Source organism: Haliotis rufescens, unplaced genomic scaffold (genome assembly GCF_023055435.1).
Source record: "Haliotis rufescens isolate VD_foot unplaced genomic scaffold, xgHalRufe1.0.p SCAF_2, whole genome shotgun sequence".
In the NCBI taxonomy this organism is placed as follows: domain Eukaryota; kingdom Metazoa; phylum Mollusca; class Gastropoda; order Lepetellida; family Haliotidae; genus Haliotis; species Haliotis rufescens.
In genome coordinates this window covers 74,415,349-74,432,625 of record NW_025963890.1, presented here as the reverse complement: position 1 = coordinate 74,432,625, position 17,277 = coordinate 74,415,349, and the positions used below count along the sequence as shown (strand labels likewise).

The 17,277-nt window shown below is 42.5% G+C and overlaps 1 protein-coding gene across 3 annotated transcripts in view; it reads left to right on the top strand.

Annotated features, from left to right (window-relative positions):
- The first annotated feature begins 1,627 nt into the window (after positions 1–1,627).
- LOC124133256 overlaps positions 1,628–17,277 on the top strand; it is a 36,224-nt gene continuing 20,574 nt past the window's right edge. For all 3 annotated transcript variants that reach the window (XM_046497592.2, XM_046497593.2, XM_046497591.2), the window contains exons 1-2: positions 1,628–1,894; positions 16,151–17,022. In XM_046497592.2, the coding sequence (XP_046353548.1) occupies positions 1,671–1,894; positions 16,151–17,022 (1,096 nt within the window). In that variant the 5' untranslated portion in view covers positions 1,628–1,670. The remainder of the gene's footprint in view (positions 1,895–16,150; positions 17,023–17,277) is intronic.

Sequence of the window (17,277 nt, the reverse complement as noted above, 5' to 3'; positions counted from 1 at the left end):
CCTGTGTAAGACAGGAGATCAGCTAGGACAGAATTATTTAGGGATCATGAATATTTTGGGGGATATTTTTATCAGTTTGTTTGCTCAGTCTTCACTACACACAAATCCCCCAAATATTCAAGATCCCTAACGTTTCATCTTCCCGAGGCAAGAGAGATAACTGACTATAAAAGTCAAGTTTCCAGCCTTGCCGAACTAGGCTGGTATTATGGAGTAAGATTTCGGCTGGACTAACGAGTCTGTGCATAGTCCAATGAAAATCGCGCATCGAAATCGAAATCCGGTTCGTAAACTGTCATGCAGATTTCGATCGATTGCAGGATTTTTACAGCATGTGCACCGCCAACTCGTTGTCAACAGATATTTTCCAAATCTTTTCAAGTTTTTAATCCAGGTGCTCACGTGATTTGATGCGATGTTAGACCCGTTTTCTCACAATATAGATCTTGATTGTCGATCAGATCGTCTTAAGTGGGCGCCACCATTTTGTTTGAAGCTAACGCAAGTGATACAAGAGGTGGAACCTGATTGGTCCATAGGAGAGGCATAGAAGGGACCTGAATCATAACAGCCACTGGTGGCGCTACGATCGAGCCCAGGAATTCCAGCCTAGTTCGGCAAGGGTGAAAACTGGACTTTTTAAGTCAGTTAACTCTAGATCTCTTGCCTCGGGAAGATGTAACCTTTTTGTTCAGTATAGTTTTATATGAGGCGCCGTATTACTATTTATCAGTAATATATTTTATCAGTAACAGTGGACCCGTGAGTCGCTATATGACTGAAATATTGCCGATGCGACGTTAAATTTTAACTCACTCACTCACTGGACCCGTGAAGATCCGGAGTAGAATTGGTCTTCAGCAACCCATGCGGGATCGGGTGGTCAGACTTGGTTGATGCATGTCATCGTATCCCAATTGCGTGGATTGTCTGGTCCGGACCGCCGTCATATAGCTGGAATATTGCTGAGAGCGGCGTTAAACAACAAACAAGATCCTGACCTCCCGATCCCGTTAGTCGCCTCTTACAACAAGCATAATCGTCTGTTACGACCAGCATGGGTTGCTTAAGGCCTATTCTCTACCCTGATCGGGGCGGTCGGGTAGCCTAGTGGTTAAAGCGTTCGATTCCCGACATGGGTACAATGTGTGAAGCCCATTTCTGGTGTCCCCTGCCGTGATATTGCTGGAATATTGCTAAAAGCGGCATAAAACCATACTCACTCACTCACTCACTCCTAGGTTTTACATCCAAAAAATGATTTTGGAATATTAATAATTCATTTATTGAATAAGAATACAATATATTGGGATTAAATCATAAAATGTATCATTTGTTAAACTTACTTCCAGCCGTGATATCACCGGAATATTGTTCAAAGCGGCGAAACCCAGCTCACTCACCATACCACGAGGTGGTCATTGAACGCGGGTATTTCCCAAATTATCCAATATATAGTATAATTATCTTATTATTATCTATAATAAATAGTGTCACATTGTGTTTATAAATAACGCAGGCTACATTCGACACCGTCTCACGTCATTCGTATGGGTGGGTGTACACAGGTGAATACATATTCATTGGTCAGTTGAACTGAGGCTCCGCCCTGTATTCAAATTAGGTTTCCTGGCGTATGTGGCCTGTGTAATCATGAAAGGGACGCCGATATGGCGGCCTCGAGTAACTACGATGATGATCGACTCTGGTCTCCCGAAACCTGTAAATTGAGTGACATTGTTCCTGAAATTCCAACTCTTGTACGAGTTACTGAAGGAATATACAGTCTCAACGATGCCGGGACTTTCAGTCAAGGGGATCTTATAAAAATCGACACCTGTCAGTCCTTGAAGCGGGTGACAGCGTATCTCACTAAACCAGGAAGTGATTCGAGGTATGCATTCTCATTAACAGTGGCAACCGACCTGGCGCGTTAGACATTGTTTCATGCTTTTAAATGATATGGCAAAATACACATGTATATAAAAGCGTTAAATGATTAAGATAATGGTCGATATTATTCAAACACGTCATTCAAGCGTGGACGGGCTGTGGGTGAGTTAGACCTGTAAAGGGCGTCGCTAGGGTAATGCTGGAGGCCTGCACACACACACACACACACACACACACACCTCACCCCCGCGCGGCGCGGCGGTACCTTCCGGTGTACTACTACGGATGTTATATATAGTTTGGTACTTCAGGAAAATGGTGTCTTTAGAAGTCTTGAGAGAACATGAACCTTATAAGTGTATTCATTCATACTCTGTCGCATAAAACGTGTCAACAAATTGTTACTTATGTCATACATGTAGTTGGTATCGATTATATTCCCGGTATTGGGAAGTTCTTTATGTGGAGGAGAAGATAAGAGTAACTGTTTTGTGTGTTCTCTAACTTAAAACACATCTCTACTTTTAGATTTTGAAACTAAACATTATTTTGCCAAAAAAATACCAGAACACTTTATCGTATACGTATTTAGAAAGTGTGACTCGCCCTAACTGGATGCATGTGGAATGGTCTCTCGTGCTGCTGCAAGTGCACCAAGCTCCTTCGCGAATGTGTGAGTGAGTTAAAATTGGCGATGATAAAAAGTTAATTATTATCAAAAACCGTTCAACAAAGGACAGTGAAACAGTCCTTCGCGAGTTGATCTTTACAATTCATGGTACAAGGCTCTTTAAACATGTGTCGGGTCCTAAAGATAATTTTACCAATCAAAGTTTCGAGAACAAACTGACGAGGCTTATTTGAAATATATATCTCAGAAAAAGGATGCGTTTCTTATGTTTATTGCTCATCACGAAGTTATCTTATTACTTTCACATGAAAATCATGTTATTATAATTTTACAACATTTTACATATATTTTTTCAAGTGAAAAACATATGTAATAGGGCTTGTACCCATGCGTGTCGTAAGAGGCGACTAACGGGATCTGACGTGGTTGATGCATGTCATCCTATCCCAATTGCGTAGATCGATGCTCATGATGTTAATCGCTGGACTGTCTGGTCCAGAAGAGATTATTTACAGACCGCCGTCATATAGCTGGAATATTGCTGAGTGACTGAGTGAATTGGGTTTAACGCTGCTTTAAACAGTATTCCAGTTATGTCGGCGTGTCAGCTTGATGTGGGAGGAAAGCCCGAAGTGGTGCAGGTCTCAGATGTTTACCACTTCGGTGAAACCCATGAGTTTCACCAGCACGGGTATGGTGCTGACAAACCTAGGAAATTAATCGGGGTGAACCGGGATTCGAACTGTCAATCATAGGTTCCTGGCGTGCCCAAGGGACGCAACTCTGCACAGCCATCCGTGCCCCCTATTGCTGAGTGAGGCGTGAAACAACAAACAAACAAACACTGAGGGGCGACGGTGTACCTTAAATTAGTGGTTTAAGTGTTCGCTCGTCACGCCGAATGCCCGGGTTCGATTCTCCACATGGGTGCAATGTCGGAAGCCCATTTCCGGTTTCCCCGTCGTGATATTGCTGGAATATTTCTAAACGCGCCTAAAACCACACTCACTCACTGACCGCCTCCGTGGTCTAGTGGTAGAGCGTCCGCCCGGAGAGCGGAAGGTGCGGGGTTGGATCCCGGCCGCGTCATACCAAAAGACGTATAAAGATGGTACTTGTTGTTACCCTGTCTGGCGCTCGGCATTTAGGGGATAAAACAAGGAACGGTCGGCTCGGAATCAGTAAACTGTGTCTGAGTGGGGTATTCATGTTAAACTGTGGCATGGTATCTCAGTGTGCTAGCACTATAAATCGACATCAGTCCGGACTAGTACAAGCAGCCACACACACACACGCACGCACGTACGCACGCACGTACGCACACACACACACACACACACACACACACACACACGTGCATGCACGTCGCTATATAAGTTTAATACTCTTTGACGCGACGTTAAAACCCATGATAGTGTGTACTGGTATGTTTAGGTGACCTATCACAAGGTCCACGCGTAATAACGACCATTAGTATATACACACAGTGTGATAGTGATATACAAACCCGATACAACCTAGTATCGCACTCTGATAAATATGCAAGTTAGGACACATAAACCACCTAACTACTTATCACAAGTTTCACATATCAATGCAATATCTACTAGGTCAATACTATTTGCCTAAAGTTCCTAACGCTCAAATTTAGATAAGGTGAGCATATATCATTATATTACGACAGCACTGTCACAACTCATGAATATTAAATATTTTGTGGCTGACAATTTCCTTTTTCTCAAGAATCGGAAGCATTATTCTAATTTTCAAGCTCTTTCTGGGATTACATAACCCCAGGCCTCCTATATAATATAGGCGGTTCAAACATGATTTCTAAGTCGCATTAGTCAGTGAAACTGCGGCTTAAACGATGCTTTTAAGAACGACATAATGCAGTGAGAGTAGTCCCCGCGTGAGCTTCCGTGTCATTCGTGACCAACTCGTGTTATTCCGGGACAAGCCATTCTTGCAGGTTACGGAAAGGGGCGAGTGTTGACGAATGCTTCCGTGTCACAAGTATCACAAACAATGAAATTGCATCGGCTCATCAAGGGTTCGCACAACACAATCAGTGTTGTGTTTATGATACGGAAACAAGTTCGGCTAGTTTATCCTTCATCCAGCTGTGTGTTTATCCTTTACCCAACTGCACGCTGATTCCTTATCCAACTACGTGTTTTACCCAACTGCCTGTTTATCCTTTATCCAACTGCCTGTTTATCCTTTATCCAACTGCTTGTTTATCCTTTCTTCGCCTGCATGTTTATCCTTTATCCAACTGCTTGTTTATCCTTTCTTCGCCTGCATGTTTATACTTTACCAAACTGCATGCTGATCCTTTATCAAACTGTGTGTTTATCCTTTATCCAACTTAATGCTTATCCTTTATCCAACTGCTTGTTTATCCTTTATCCGACTATTTGTGTATCCTTTATCTAACTGTTTGTTTATACTTTACCCAACTGCATGCTGATCTTTCATTCAACTGTGTGTTTATGCTATATCAACTGTGTGTTTATCCTTTATCAAACTGCGTGTTTATCCTTCATCCAACTGTGTGTTTATCCTTTACCCAACTGCACGCTGATTCCTTATCTTTATCCACCTGCATGTTTCTTCTTTATCCACCTGCATGTTTCTTCTTGATCCAACTGCATGATTATCCTTTACCCAACTGTTTGTTTATCCTTTATCCAACTGCTTGTTTATCTTTATCCAACTGCTTGTTTATCGTTTATCCAACTGCATGTTTATCGTTTATCCAACTGCATGTTTATCCTTTATCCAACTGCATGTTTATCCTTTATCCAACTGCATGTTTATCTTTATCCAACTATTTTTTTATCTTTTATCCAACTGCATGTTTATCCTTTATCCAACTGCATGTTTATCCTTTATCCAACTGCATGTTTATCCTTTATCCAACTGCTTGTTTATCCTTTATCGAACTGCATGTTTATCCTTTATCCAACTGCTTGTTTATCCTTTATCGAACTGCATGTTTATCCTTTATCCAACTGCTTGTTTATCCTTTATCCAACTGCATGTTTATCCTTTATCCAACTGCTTGTTTATCGTTTATCCAACTGCATGTTTATCCTTTATCCAACTGCTTGTTTATCGTTATCCAACTGCATGTCTAGCTATCATGATGAGCACGGGAACACGAAGGACATATTGTTGTGTTCCGGTCGTTCCGCAGTATGCTAAGACCAACCCCTCTCTTTAGCTCTTATTCGAAAGAACTTGAATCGTTCTTTGGTGGGTCATCTAACAATGCAAGAGCAGCTATACACACTGACTTACAGAGGATACTTAACCAAATGTATGAGTGAGTGAATTGGGGTTAACGCTACTTTGAACAGTATTCCAGTTATATCACGGCGTGTCAGCTAAATCATCGTGCATAGCAACAAAACCTGGGATCCCTAGGGGCCAATATTAATTAGAAACTTCACTTCTATACGTGGCTATCCACAGTGACATGCATCAACCAGGTCAGCGAGCCCGATCACCCGATCCCGTTAGTCGCCTCTTACCACAAGCATAGTCGCTTTTTACGACAAGCATGGGTTGCTGAAGACCTATTCTACCCCGGATCTCCACGGGTCGCATAGATGATTGATAGATGAGGATAGATAACCGAAGTTCTGACTAAAACAATTGTCTTAATCAGAACTTCAGATACCTTTGTTATTGTACAGTGTGATGGCGAGGAAGTCCATGGTGTACCACTTTAGATGCGGAATCAAGATAATTTAAAAGAGGAAGTTTTAAGAAATGTACTCGCCACCAAGGATCATTCGGGCCCATATGGGTCCATATGTTATTTTCAAAGCAGGGCGAGGGTGAGGGTTTCTATAATTGGAGACAATCCCCCCCCCCCCAAAAAAAAAAAAAAAAAAAACACAAAAAAAAAAAAAACGCCCCCTAAAAAACAACCAACAAAATGCAAACAAACAAACATAAACAAAACCAAGTACACAAGAAAACCAAGTAAACAAAAGCACGCAAGCACATAGAGAATCGTGTACATTTCAAAGTGTGAGTTCGTGCTTGCCTGTATTATATATAGCATTGTGAGCTGTTATAGACAGCTAACATAGGAGTCTGGACAACACAGGCTAGCAGGTAAGAGTAGTAAGGTCGGTATAGCCCCGCAATTGTGAACAGTGGCAACCAACTAGGAAGTAGTAGCATGACTCCGCGGTCGTCAATGACAACCATATCAATCCTATGTATATCCATCATGTAGTCGTGTGTATCATCTTGCGCCTACCTGGAAGCACATCCTTAAATCGTCAAATACCAAGGTTAGAATCTAAAAATTGTATTATACAATGTTAATAAATACAGTTGCCTTACTTAAAGGGGAACTATGACAGTATGTTTTCCTTATGTCCAGTATGGGTCTTGGCATAAGTACCGCTTTGTGTGAAACTGAGAAACTATCTCTTTTGTAAAGAGTAAGTGAGTGAGCTGGGTTTAACGCCGCTTTTAACAGTATTCCAGTTATGTCTACTCAATGTGGGAGGAAAGCTAGAAGTGATGCAGGTCTAAGACGTTTACCACTTTTGTCAAAGCACGAGCACGGGTATGGTGCTCACAAATTTAGAAACATAATCGGAGCGAACAGATTTGAATCCACAATCATAGGTTTCTGGCGTATCCAAAGGGACGTAACTCTGCACAGCAAATTGTGTTGCCTCCCTTTGTAAAGAGGAAAATCTGCATCTGATGTATCAATACATAATAACACTTTAGTATTGAATCATTTGGATCAGATTTGATAGGACTGCCTTCTGACCCGCGTCTAGTCCCCCTTGTATGCCTACACGGTTTGAACTATAACCGAATAAATCCGCGTGTTAATTCCTGGAGCATCATTCTGATCAGCTGTGGCTATTAACAAGTGGCACTCTAATTACACTTGAGTAAAACGATAATGTTCCACTGAGTAACCTACACTAATCGTAAGAGGCGACAAACGGGATCGGGTGGTCAGGCTCACTGACTTGGTTGATGCATGACATCGTATCCCAAGTGCGTGGATCGATGTCATGATATCAGTCACTGGATTGTCTTGTCCAGTCTCAATTATTTACAGACCGCCGGAATATTGCTGATGGCTGCGTTAAACTAAAATAAACCACACACACCAAAACACTCCTCAGTATTCAAATGCCTCGCTTTTCAGTAGTTGTCAATACTAATACCCTGGAACTGATCAGCCTGTCATGCTTGTGCTAAGATTATAACAAAGAAGTTGATTTACCACCCGCGCCACAACCAAACACACACTAACAAAAAAAAAAAAAAAAAATGCCCCCTAAAAAACAACCAACAAAAAGCAAACAAACAAACAAAACCAAACCAAGTACACAACAAAACACACACAAAAACGCGCATGCACATAGAGAATCGTGTACACCCCACTACATCACCTACCTACATATGATGATCGTTACGCGTGATTCACTTTAATTTGCTTTACTTAATGAAAAACATCTCATAGCCCGACCCAACAGTCAAGCTTACCAGTTAATGTGGGTACACACAATTAAATTTTATGACGTGGATGTAAATGTAGTACTATTTACTATTTATGTGGCCGCCTAAATGTGAAATAGATTCGGACTTGATCTCGCTGACTGCGGATATATTTATGATATCGCACCACACGCGTGACGCATTTGTACGTTCTAGGTAATAGACACTCCTTTCCAGCAATTAACGTTGTAGACACTGTGACAAGGAGAAGTATAGCTAACTAAATGCCAATAAAGACCCTTGAAGGCTTTAGTTGTCCAACAGGAATTGCCTCATGTGTCGTTCTAGCTGTGCAGAGTTGCGTCCCTTAGGCACGTCAGAAACCCATGAATGTGGGTTCGAATCCCGGTTCGCCCCGATTCTGTCTTTAGGTTTGTCATTACCATACCCGTGCTCGTGGGGTTCACCGAAGTGATAAACGTCTGATACTTGCATCACGTCCCTCCTACATCACGCTGATACGCGTTGGTATAACTTGAATACTATTAAAAGATGCGTTTAGTTCAAACTCACTCACTCACTTAATATACATTTTAAGATTAATTTTAAATAATAAGGTACAGTGAAACGAATGCAACTTATCCAAACTGAGGTTATAGGGAAAGCTTCGTAGAAAAAAGATTTGCTTGTGTGTTGAAACAAACACGTACCATTGCTTAATGAGATTCGGCGAATATAGCGGAAATATTACATCAAGAGATAGTAAAGCACACATTCAAATATATATATATACGATATGGAGTTGGCACACTGTGAATGACCTTATATAGCGTTTTGTCGTAAACATCAAAACTATGATGTATAAATAAGGCCAATCTGTTAAACAGTTACATTTTTCAAAGCTGACTTGATAAGGAGAGATTATTTTGATAGGTTCAGCTAAGTTTAAACGTGTGTATGTGTGTATGTCCCATATCTCTGTCCGGTTATGTAAGTGTCTCCTTCTGTATAGGTCGAAAACAGGTCAATTCTTTATTCCTGTCAATGCGACATTTCCGTGCAGACGCTCTGTTCACTTCAACACGTGGGTGTTTGGGCCTGTGATAACATTCAACGTATAGGTAACTCAACTATGTTAAAAAGGTTGAGTGTTAGGTTCTCGGGAAGCGTATTTCTAATATTTCCAAAGGAGATAATATCCGCTAACAACAATGCTCTATTGTCATTCAACAACACCACTGTCCTGCGTTAGCGGGAATTTTATTTAGGCGTTTCAGTTTCCCTCCACTTGAGTAAAACGCCTACCACAACCAATTGTTGTCTGAGTATCGTACATCCCCGAATAGAATCGCACGCAGGAGTTCTGTGTACAGACAAGACGACCAAGAATATCAAAGTCCAAAGTCATACCAGTCAATCAGTTGGCTTCACATTGCGTTCAAGATAGCCACAACGAAAACCTTGGATGACCACGTTTTCATGTTTTGGGGTTCAATTGTCCTCGTACCTTCTACTTCACTCTGCCTGGCAATGTCCACACATGGATGAGCGTGATTTAACGCCCCTCTATACTGTCATAGCGACTGATTTATGACTACCATTGTCTGCAGTACATTTGACTCCAAGGGCAAATCACCCTGCGGGTTGACAATACTACCGCATGTTATAACAGGAACATAAGTATTGCCCTGTCCCTACTTCTCGTATGCTTGTACATAAATGTGTACAAGCAGACGTATGTTATGCTTGGCTATATATATATATATATATATATATATATATATATATATATATATATATATATATATATATATATATATATATATATATATATATATACTTGATAATTGTACCTTGCACTTTGAAATGACGGCAACACATTTGAAATGGCCAAACAGTTTTGGGTAATGCTATTGCAATGTGTATAAAAAGAAGCACAAGAAGACGCTGCAGCGCTGTATGTAGAGGTACAATGAGGAAGGGTCTGGAGTGCCCTGTGTTCCTAGCTGTCCTTTAACAGCAGAGTCTGGAGTGCCCTGTATCCCTAGATGTCCTTTAACAGCAGAGTCCGGAGTGCCCTGTATCCCTAGATGTCCTTTAACAGCAGAGTCTCGAGTGCCCTGTATCCCTAGATGTCCTTTAACAGCGGAGTCTGGAGTGCCCTGTGTTCCTAGATGTCCTTTAACAGCAGAGTCTGGAGTTCCCTGTATCCCTAGATGTCCTTTAACAGCAGAGTCCGGAGTGCCCTGTATCCCTAGATGTCCTTTAACAGCAGAGTCCGGAGTGCCCTGTATTCCTAGATGTCCTTTAACAGCAGAGTCTGGAGTGCCCTGTATCCCTAGATGTCCTTTAACAGCGGAGTCTGGAGTGCCCTGTGTTCCTAGATGTCCTTTAACAGCAGAGTCTGGAGTGCCCTGTATTCCTAGCGGTCCTTTAACAGCAGAGTCTGGAGTGCCCTGTATCCCTAGATGTCCTTTAACAGCAGAGCCTGGAGTGTCCTGTGTTCCTAGCTGTCCTTTAACAGCAGAGTCCGGAGTGCCCTATGTTCCTAGATGTCCTTTAACAGCGGAGTCTGGAGTGCCCTGTATTCCTAGATGTCCTTTAACAGCAGAGTCTAGAGTGCCCTGTATTCCTAGCTGTCCTTTAACAGCAGAGTCTGGAGTGCCCTGTATCCCTAGATGTCCTTTAACAGCAGAGTCTGGAGTGCCCTGTGTTCCTAGCTGTCCTTTAACAGCAGAGTCTGGAGTGCCCGGTGTCCCTAGCTGTCCTTTAACAGCGGAGTCTGGAGTGCCCTGTATCCCTAGATGTCCTTTAACAGCAGAGTCTGGAGTCCCCTGTATCCCTAGATGTCCTTTAACAGCAGAGTATGGAGTGCCCGGTGTCCCTAGATGTCTTTTAACAGCAGAGTCTGGAGTGCCCTGTATCCCTAGATGTCCTTTAACAGCAGACTCTGGAGTGCCCGGTGTCCCAAGATGTCCTTTAACAGCAGAGTCCGGAGTGCCCTGTATCCCTAGATGTCCTTTAACAGCAGAGTCCGGAGTGCCCTGTATTCCTAGATGTCCTTCAACAGCAGAATCTGGAGTGCCCTGTGTTCCTAGATGTCCTTTAACAGCAGAATCTGGAGTGCCCTGTATTCCTAGATGTCCTTTAACAGCAGAGTCCGGAGTGCCCCGTGTCTGAACATCCAGCCATTTTCAGATCCAAGCACTTGAGAGGGCAGTGAATCACTTCCAGGTATATGTGTTGTGACTCGTGCTATGACTAACAAGATCTCCCAGGAGATTTCAAATGCGAATGATGACACTTACGATCTGGATAAACCATTCTCTTCGGGATACCTTTTCTTCAAATGAAAATACTTTTGTTTCGAGTAGTATGGCAAATTCTCATGGCGCTCACCCTGCACTCTCTCGAAGATGGTGTTTTGGTGAGAACGTAGAAACTTCCACAAGTTTCTGCTGATCCTCACAATTCATTAATGTTGTTTTACGTACATACATTTTATCGTTTATAGAAACATATAACACATGCGACCCCTTTAGTGGCCGAGAGGGAATATTGCTACACCGCGAGAAAGCGATGTCCCCTCGCGGCCACCATAGATTCCCGTTGGCAACACCCCTCATTACACAAGATACACGTGTCGCACGGCCTCTTAGCTATTGATAGCGCGCGCGCGCGTGTGTGCGTGTGTGTGTGTGTGTGTGATGTTGTTGTTGTTGTTTTTTTGTGTGTGTGTACGTATTGTATCAGTGTGGGTAATTGAACCGGGTTTGAGGGTCGAGCGAACATGTAGCAGCTTTAACTGTTCAACGCCCGAACTATTTAGAGTGTGATAACCCACAGCGCGCCCTCTTGGTGTCACATGACCGTCACTTCCCTGTCTGTGACAGTATATACTTCATACATACTTATAATTCTATGTCAATAGTCAATTGAATCCAGAAGGAACTAGGAAGGTACTGGGCGGCTATACTTTGTTTGAGTGAGGTGTCCATGTTAAAACTGTTAAAAACAGCATTAGTCCCTGACAAGTACAAACAATTGACTGGGTGGAGTTACGTCCCCTTGCCGTACCAGGATCGTCGATCGTGCATTCCAAATCCAAATCCCAGCTGAATATACTCCTGTGTTGTTAGCAGTTGCACAACCTGTACGGTTGGCAGCCATCATGAAATTGTCGTTTTTGAACATTGGCCTAATGTTTCTGCATATGTCATGCAGAAGAGTGTGGTATGCTGAATAACATATAAAAATGTTGATTGCTTTATCACTTATGACCCTACATAGCCTTTGACGCTCACATGTACCAATTATCTAGATCTACAAATTGATATTCAGTTAGGTGTATCAGAAACCTATGATCGCAGGTTCCAATCCATGATTCACTCTGATTATGTTTGTAGGTTTGCCAGCACTATATCCGTACCCAACCCGTGCTTCATCACCATCTTTTTAGGTGTGAAGCACTTCTCCAGCAACGACTTCTCTACATCCCACAGAATTGTTATATCTGGCCAAATATGTGTTAATTGCGTAAAACGTTATCACCTAAAAATATATCCACTTTGAAACATCTGTCCAGATTCATCATAAATTTGAACTCATTATTGCGTTAAGGTGTCTAATTTTATTTCTTTTCATGATGATGATGATGATGATGATGATTTTTATTACTTTAATTGCTTAATTTTTATTTATTTTAGGCTTGTTACCATCTTGATCTGCATTGTATATTATATGTTGTATATATATATATATACTCTTGTACCACCGTTGGTGGTTTTTCAGAGAAATAAACTGAACTGAACTGATCAAGCTGGTATAAACACCCGGGTCGCTTTAAGCTTTCATCTCACATCGTGGTAATACGGACAGGGACGTAACTTCCTGGCAAATTGATAAACTGTAATAATATGGCAAACAGATAAAACTGATTAGGTCGACCACAGTCAATAGAGTCCATTGTACGATTCCGACTACACCGTGAGCGGGTGTTTATGAGTCACTATCAAAGAGTGATAATACTAAACTCCATATATAACCGGGGCGGTCGGGTAGCCTAGTGGTTAAAGCGTTCACTCGTCACACCGAAGACCCGGGTTCGAATCCCGACATGGGTACAATGTGTGAAGCCCATTTCTGGTGTCCCCCGCCGTGATATTGCTGGAATAATGCTAAAAGCGGCGTAAAACCAAACTCACTCACTCACTCACCATATATAACCTCTGGCAGTGTTAATGCACTAATTTACAAGACATCTTTAACACTTCCAGCTGTTTTAATGTGTTATGCATGCAGTGTTGTTCGTGATGTTTGTTGGCCGGACGTTTGACACACTGCCATATTTAATCAACAAAATCCGCATATGTCGAAACGATTGTAAAAAAACGTCTCTAAGATCGGGATAACGTGTCTCCACAGATTACACGTGTTTCAGACCATCCAAACATCGAAATGATTATGTTTTCAAGGCGATATATTACAACGAGGTTAATCGAACATAATAACTATATAAAGAGAAATCTTGTGAATACGGACGGGACCGTATTAAATAAAATAGTCCGGATCTACAAATGTCCAGATTAGCCAAATATGTTTCCTTTGTATATAAGTCGCACCAACAAGTCTATAAGGCAGGATGCCCAGACAGGGGTTCGAACAAAAGAGATGTAACTGTATGACGACAATGTATGATAATTCCCCTTTGAAATGATATGAAACTCAAAGACATCAGTATATCACGATGTACTGATGTTGATAAAGATAATGTGCAGAAAAAAAACTTTAAAATATTCACTTCGTCATTTACGCCGCCGCATGTGACAATCATTTTGGGTTAAGTAAATAATTCACAAACATGCCCGAAGGCTGTGTGATGCAACACCCACCAGCCATGACAGATTAACCGAATTATATAAAAAAATGTGTGTTGCTTGATAGTATTGTAAACACAGAACGGGTCAAAGGACGTCATGTTCACTTCCGTGTCACTGTGACCCGCGGGTGGCTTTCAAAAGATTCCTTTCAAACACATTAACAGAGATATCGAGACAGCGGAGAAGTACAAGACATGTCGGAATGTTGAAGCAACGCATGGCTGCTAAGGAACGCGAACAGGGCGACGCTGTCATTACAGCAGATAAATCCATCTCTTGCTCGCTTCTGAACTGTTTACTCCGACATTCATGCAAACAACTTTTTATGTTTTTGTTTTGTGTGTGTCATCTTACTTCTTCTTCTTCTTCTTCTTCTCTTGCAACAATTTATTTTGCATTTATATCTAACGGAGAACTATTTTCTTATTGGCTGATAATACAATGGGTGGGATTTGTACTGGATTATTGTCCTTAACTGTGTCACTGATTTGTACTGTTGTCTAACGTCATTTTGGCATGTTTATGATTATCTAAGAAGTCAGTGAAGTATTTATTTATAAGATTTGACTTCAAGGTGTTTTAGCGTTCATAGAGTTATAAACGTAAAAACTGGAGCGTCCACTATGCGTAAATCCGCTATCCGTATATTTATTGATACCCATCGAAGAGTCAGTTTTGTTTGATGCGAACAGTGGAACTAACGAGAGGGTGAGGTGAAATGGAGTTTAACGTCGTGTCCAAGAGTATTGCACTTATATAGCGACGTGCATGCACGTGTGAGTGTGTGTGCGTGGCTGCTTGTACTAGTCCGGACTAATGCGATTTTATAGTGCCAACCCACTGAGATACCATGCCGCAGTTTAACATGAATACCCCACTCAGCCACAGTATACTGACTCTGAGCCGACCAGTTCTTGTTTTAGCCCCTTACTACCGAGCGCCATGCAGACAGGGTAACAACAAGTACCATCTTTTAACGTCTTTTGGTATGACACAGCCGGGGATCGAGCCCCGGACATTCCGCTCTCCGGCGGACACTCTACCACAAGACCACGGGGGCGGTCCAAATGAGAAGGACATTGTGTACCAGAACATAGTGATGAATAGGACATTACCTCCAGTCTAGGACATTCCTTAGGAATATGTTTCCTGGTATAGTGTTACCTACTTCTGATTGCCCTAGGCCATTTGGCACCAGGTATCCGTGTCCGGGGCGTCTACTGCTAGTGTACAATGTCCGGCGGTCGTTGAGGTCATGGGACTGTATCATCTAAGACACCTGTTTTGTCGTTGATGACATAAACCCCCGATCCTCATCTTTGTATGCCACAACTGTCGTCGTCTTGCACACTTTCATCATTATTTTAAATATTTATGGGTCACAATGTCGAATTTTCAAGACCCCTCTCCAAGACTCTATCCTCCCAGCCTTCAGACTTGCCAGCTCACCATTAGCATTACTGTTCGTACGGTGCAACTACTTCGAAATTCTTCTAAACATTCTAAGGACGACAATTACGGTTATATGAAAAATCTTTATGAATCATTATTGAATCTTGTAATAGAAACAGACCGTTTCCAATTTACTGCAGTTTGGATACCTGTAAATATCATTTAAAAATCTATACCAACATATACTGTCGTGATCCAAAGGATGGCCTCCAAGTAAGCAGAGCGGATTAATGCACTAACGGGTTAATGGCCTAACGGTTAAAACGAAAAACGCATTTCTGCCTCATTAAAATGATTGTCACTTGAGGGAAATAAAAATGTGTTGTTAGTCCCGTACAGTGAGTGAGTATGGTTTTACGCCGCTTTTAGCAATATTCCAACAATATCACGGCGGGGGACACCAGAAATGGGCTTCACACATTGTACCCATGTCGGGAATCGAACCCGGGTCTTCGGCGTGACGAGCGAACGCTTTAACCACCAGGCTACCCGACCGCCCCTAGTCCCGTACAATTTGTATGTAATCAGGCAGTGACCGGCAGAAACAAAACCATTATTGCATGATCGGTCCCTAATTTATAACGAGCACGTATTTAACACATCATCTTTCTTATTACCAGTAGGGGCGGTCGGGTACCCTAATGGTTAAAGCGTTTGCTCGTCACGCCGAAGACCCGGGTTCGATTCCCGACATGGGTACAATGTGTGAAGCCCATTTCTGGTGTCCCCCGCGGTGATAGTGCTGGAATATTGCTAACAAGGGCGTAAAACCATACTCACTCACCATTAATGTTGACTGTTGCAGATATGAACGGGAAGGTTATGAGATCGGGCTCCCGTACCAGTACAACGGCAAGGTAAAGGTTCAGCCACTCCACGGAGTCCATCACAGATATAAATCGGTTGAGGAGCTCATCAACTATTTCCCGCGCCACGTACGGGTACTAACCCAGGTGAGCTTCAAGGAACCCTCTGGAAACCCCAAAACCCTTAATGTGGGAGATTCTTTGGAACTGAAAGCTGTTCGTCGGTCCAAGGTCCATGGTCTGAATTCCGTGAGGTGTACACGTGACGGTGAGGATATTATCCTGCCGAAAAGTGTCACAGGGGTATTTCAGGTTCAAGCAGACGACACTGAGCAGACGATCAAAAATGTGGTTGATACGTACAAACTGCCTCAGTGTGTCAAGTTCATTGACTCTAGCGTCCAGGAGATCATGTCAACGGACATCAAGGAGGCCATTGATAACCTCCAGTCTTACAGTGGTGAGATGTTGCTGACAGGGGTCAAGGACACCGCTCCCGTATTGTTCGGCCATTACAAGGGTATGACGGGGGACCCCAATTCGAAATTCTGTCGTAGGAGCGCAGTGGTCATCCCCCTAGACAACCCGGAAATCAGCGAGATCGAAGTCCAGACTCCAGAATACATGGACAGTGATGACTACGAGTTGTTCGTGCTGCAAAACTTCTCAGAAAGCGCTGCCACGCCGGATTTCGTGGAGGGAACGCTCTATGTGGACTTTCTGCGGACGTCACATGTCCAGTTCTTGGAGATCAAAGAACCTGAATCTGAGTCTGCCGCCCTTCCTCCCCCTGTGCCCCCTAGACTCAAGTCAACTCATGGGGAGGCCCCAGGAGGGCTGAGACAAGAAGCCCCCATACCCCAGCGGCCAGGTAAGAACAGACTGATATATTCGCTTGACTATTCGAACCCTCACAAAAACCAGAATAACACTAAGGAGCGCATAGGACATAGCCCGTGATTGTGTGTCACCACCATTGTATTATTAATCTACATTTCCAAAAATCATAAATATTTCATCAAGTCTAAAGACACGGACGTATTATGTCATGTAAATCTTTGAAATATGCATGTACTCATGTTTCATTTTGGCTTTTGTACAGAGCAAACATACCCCAATACCCTCT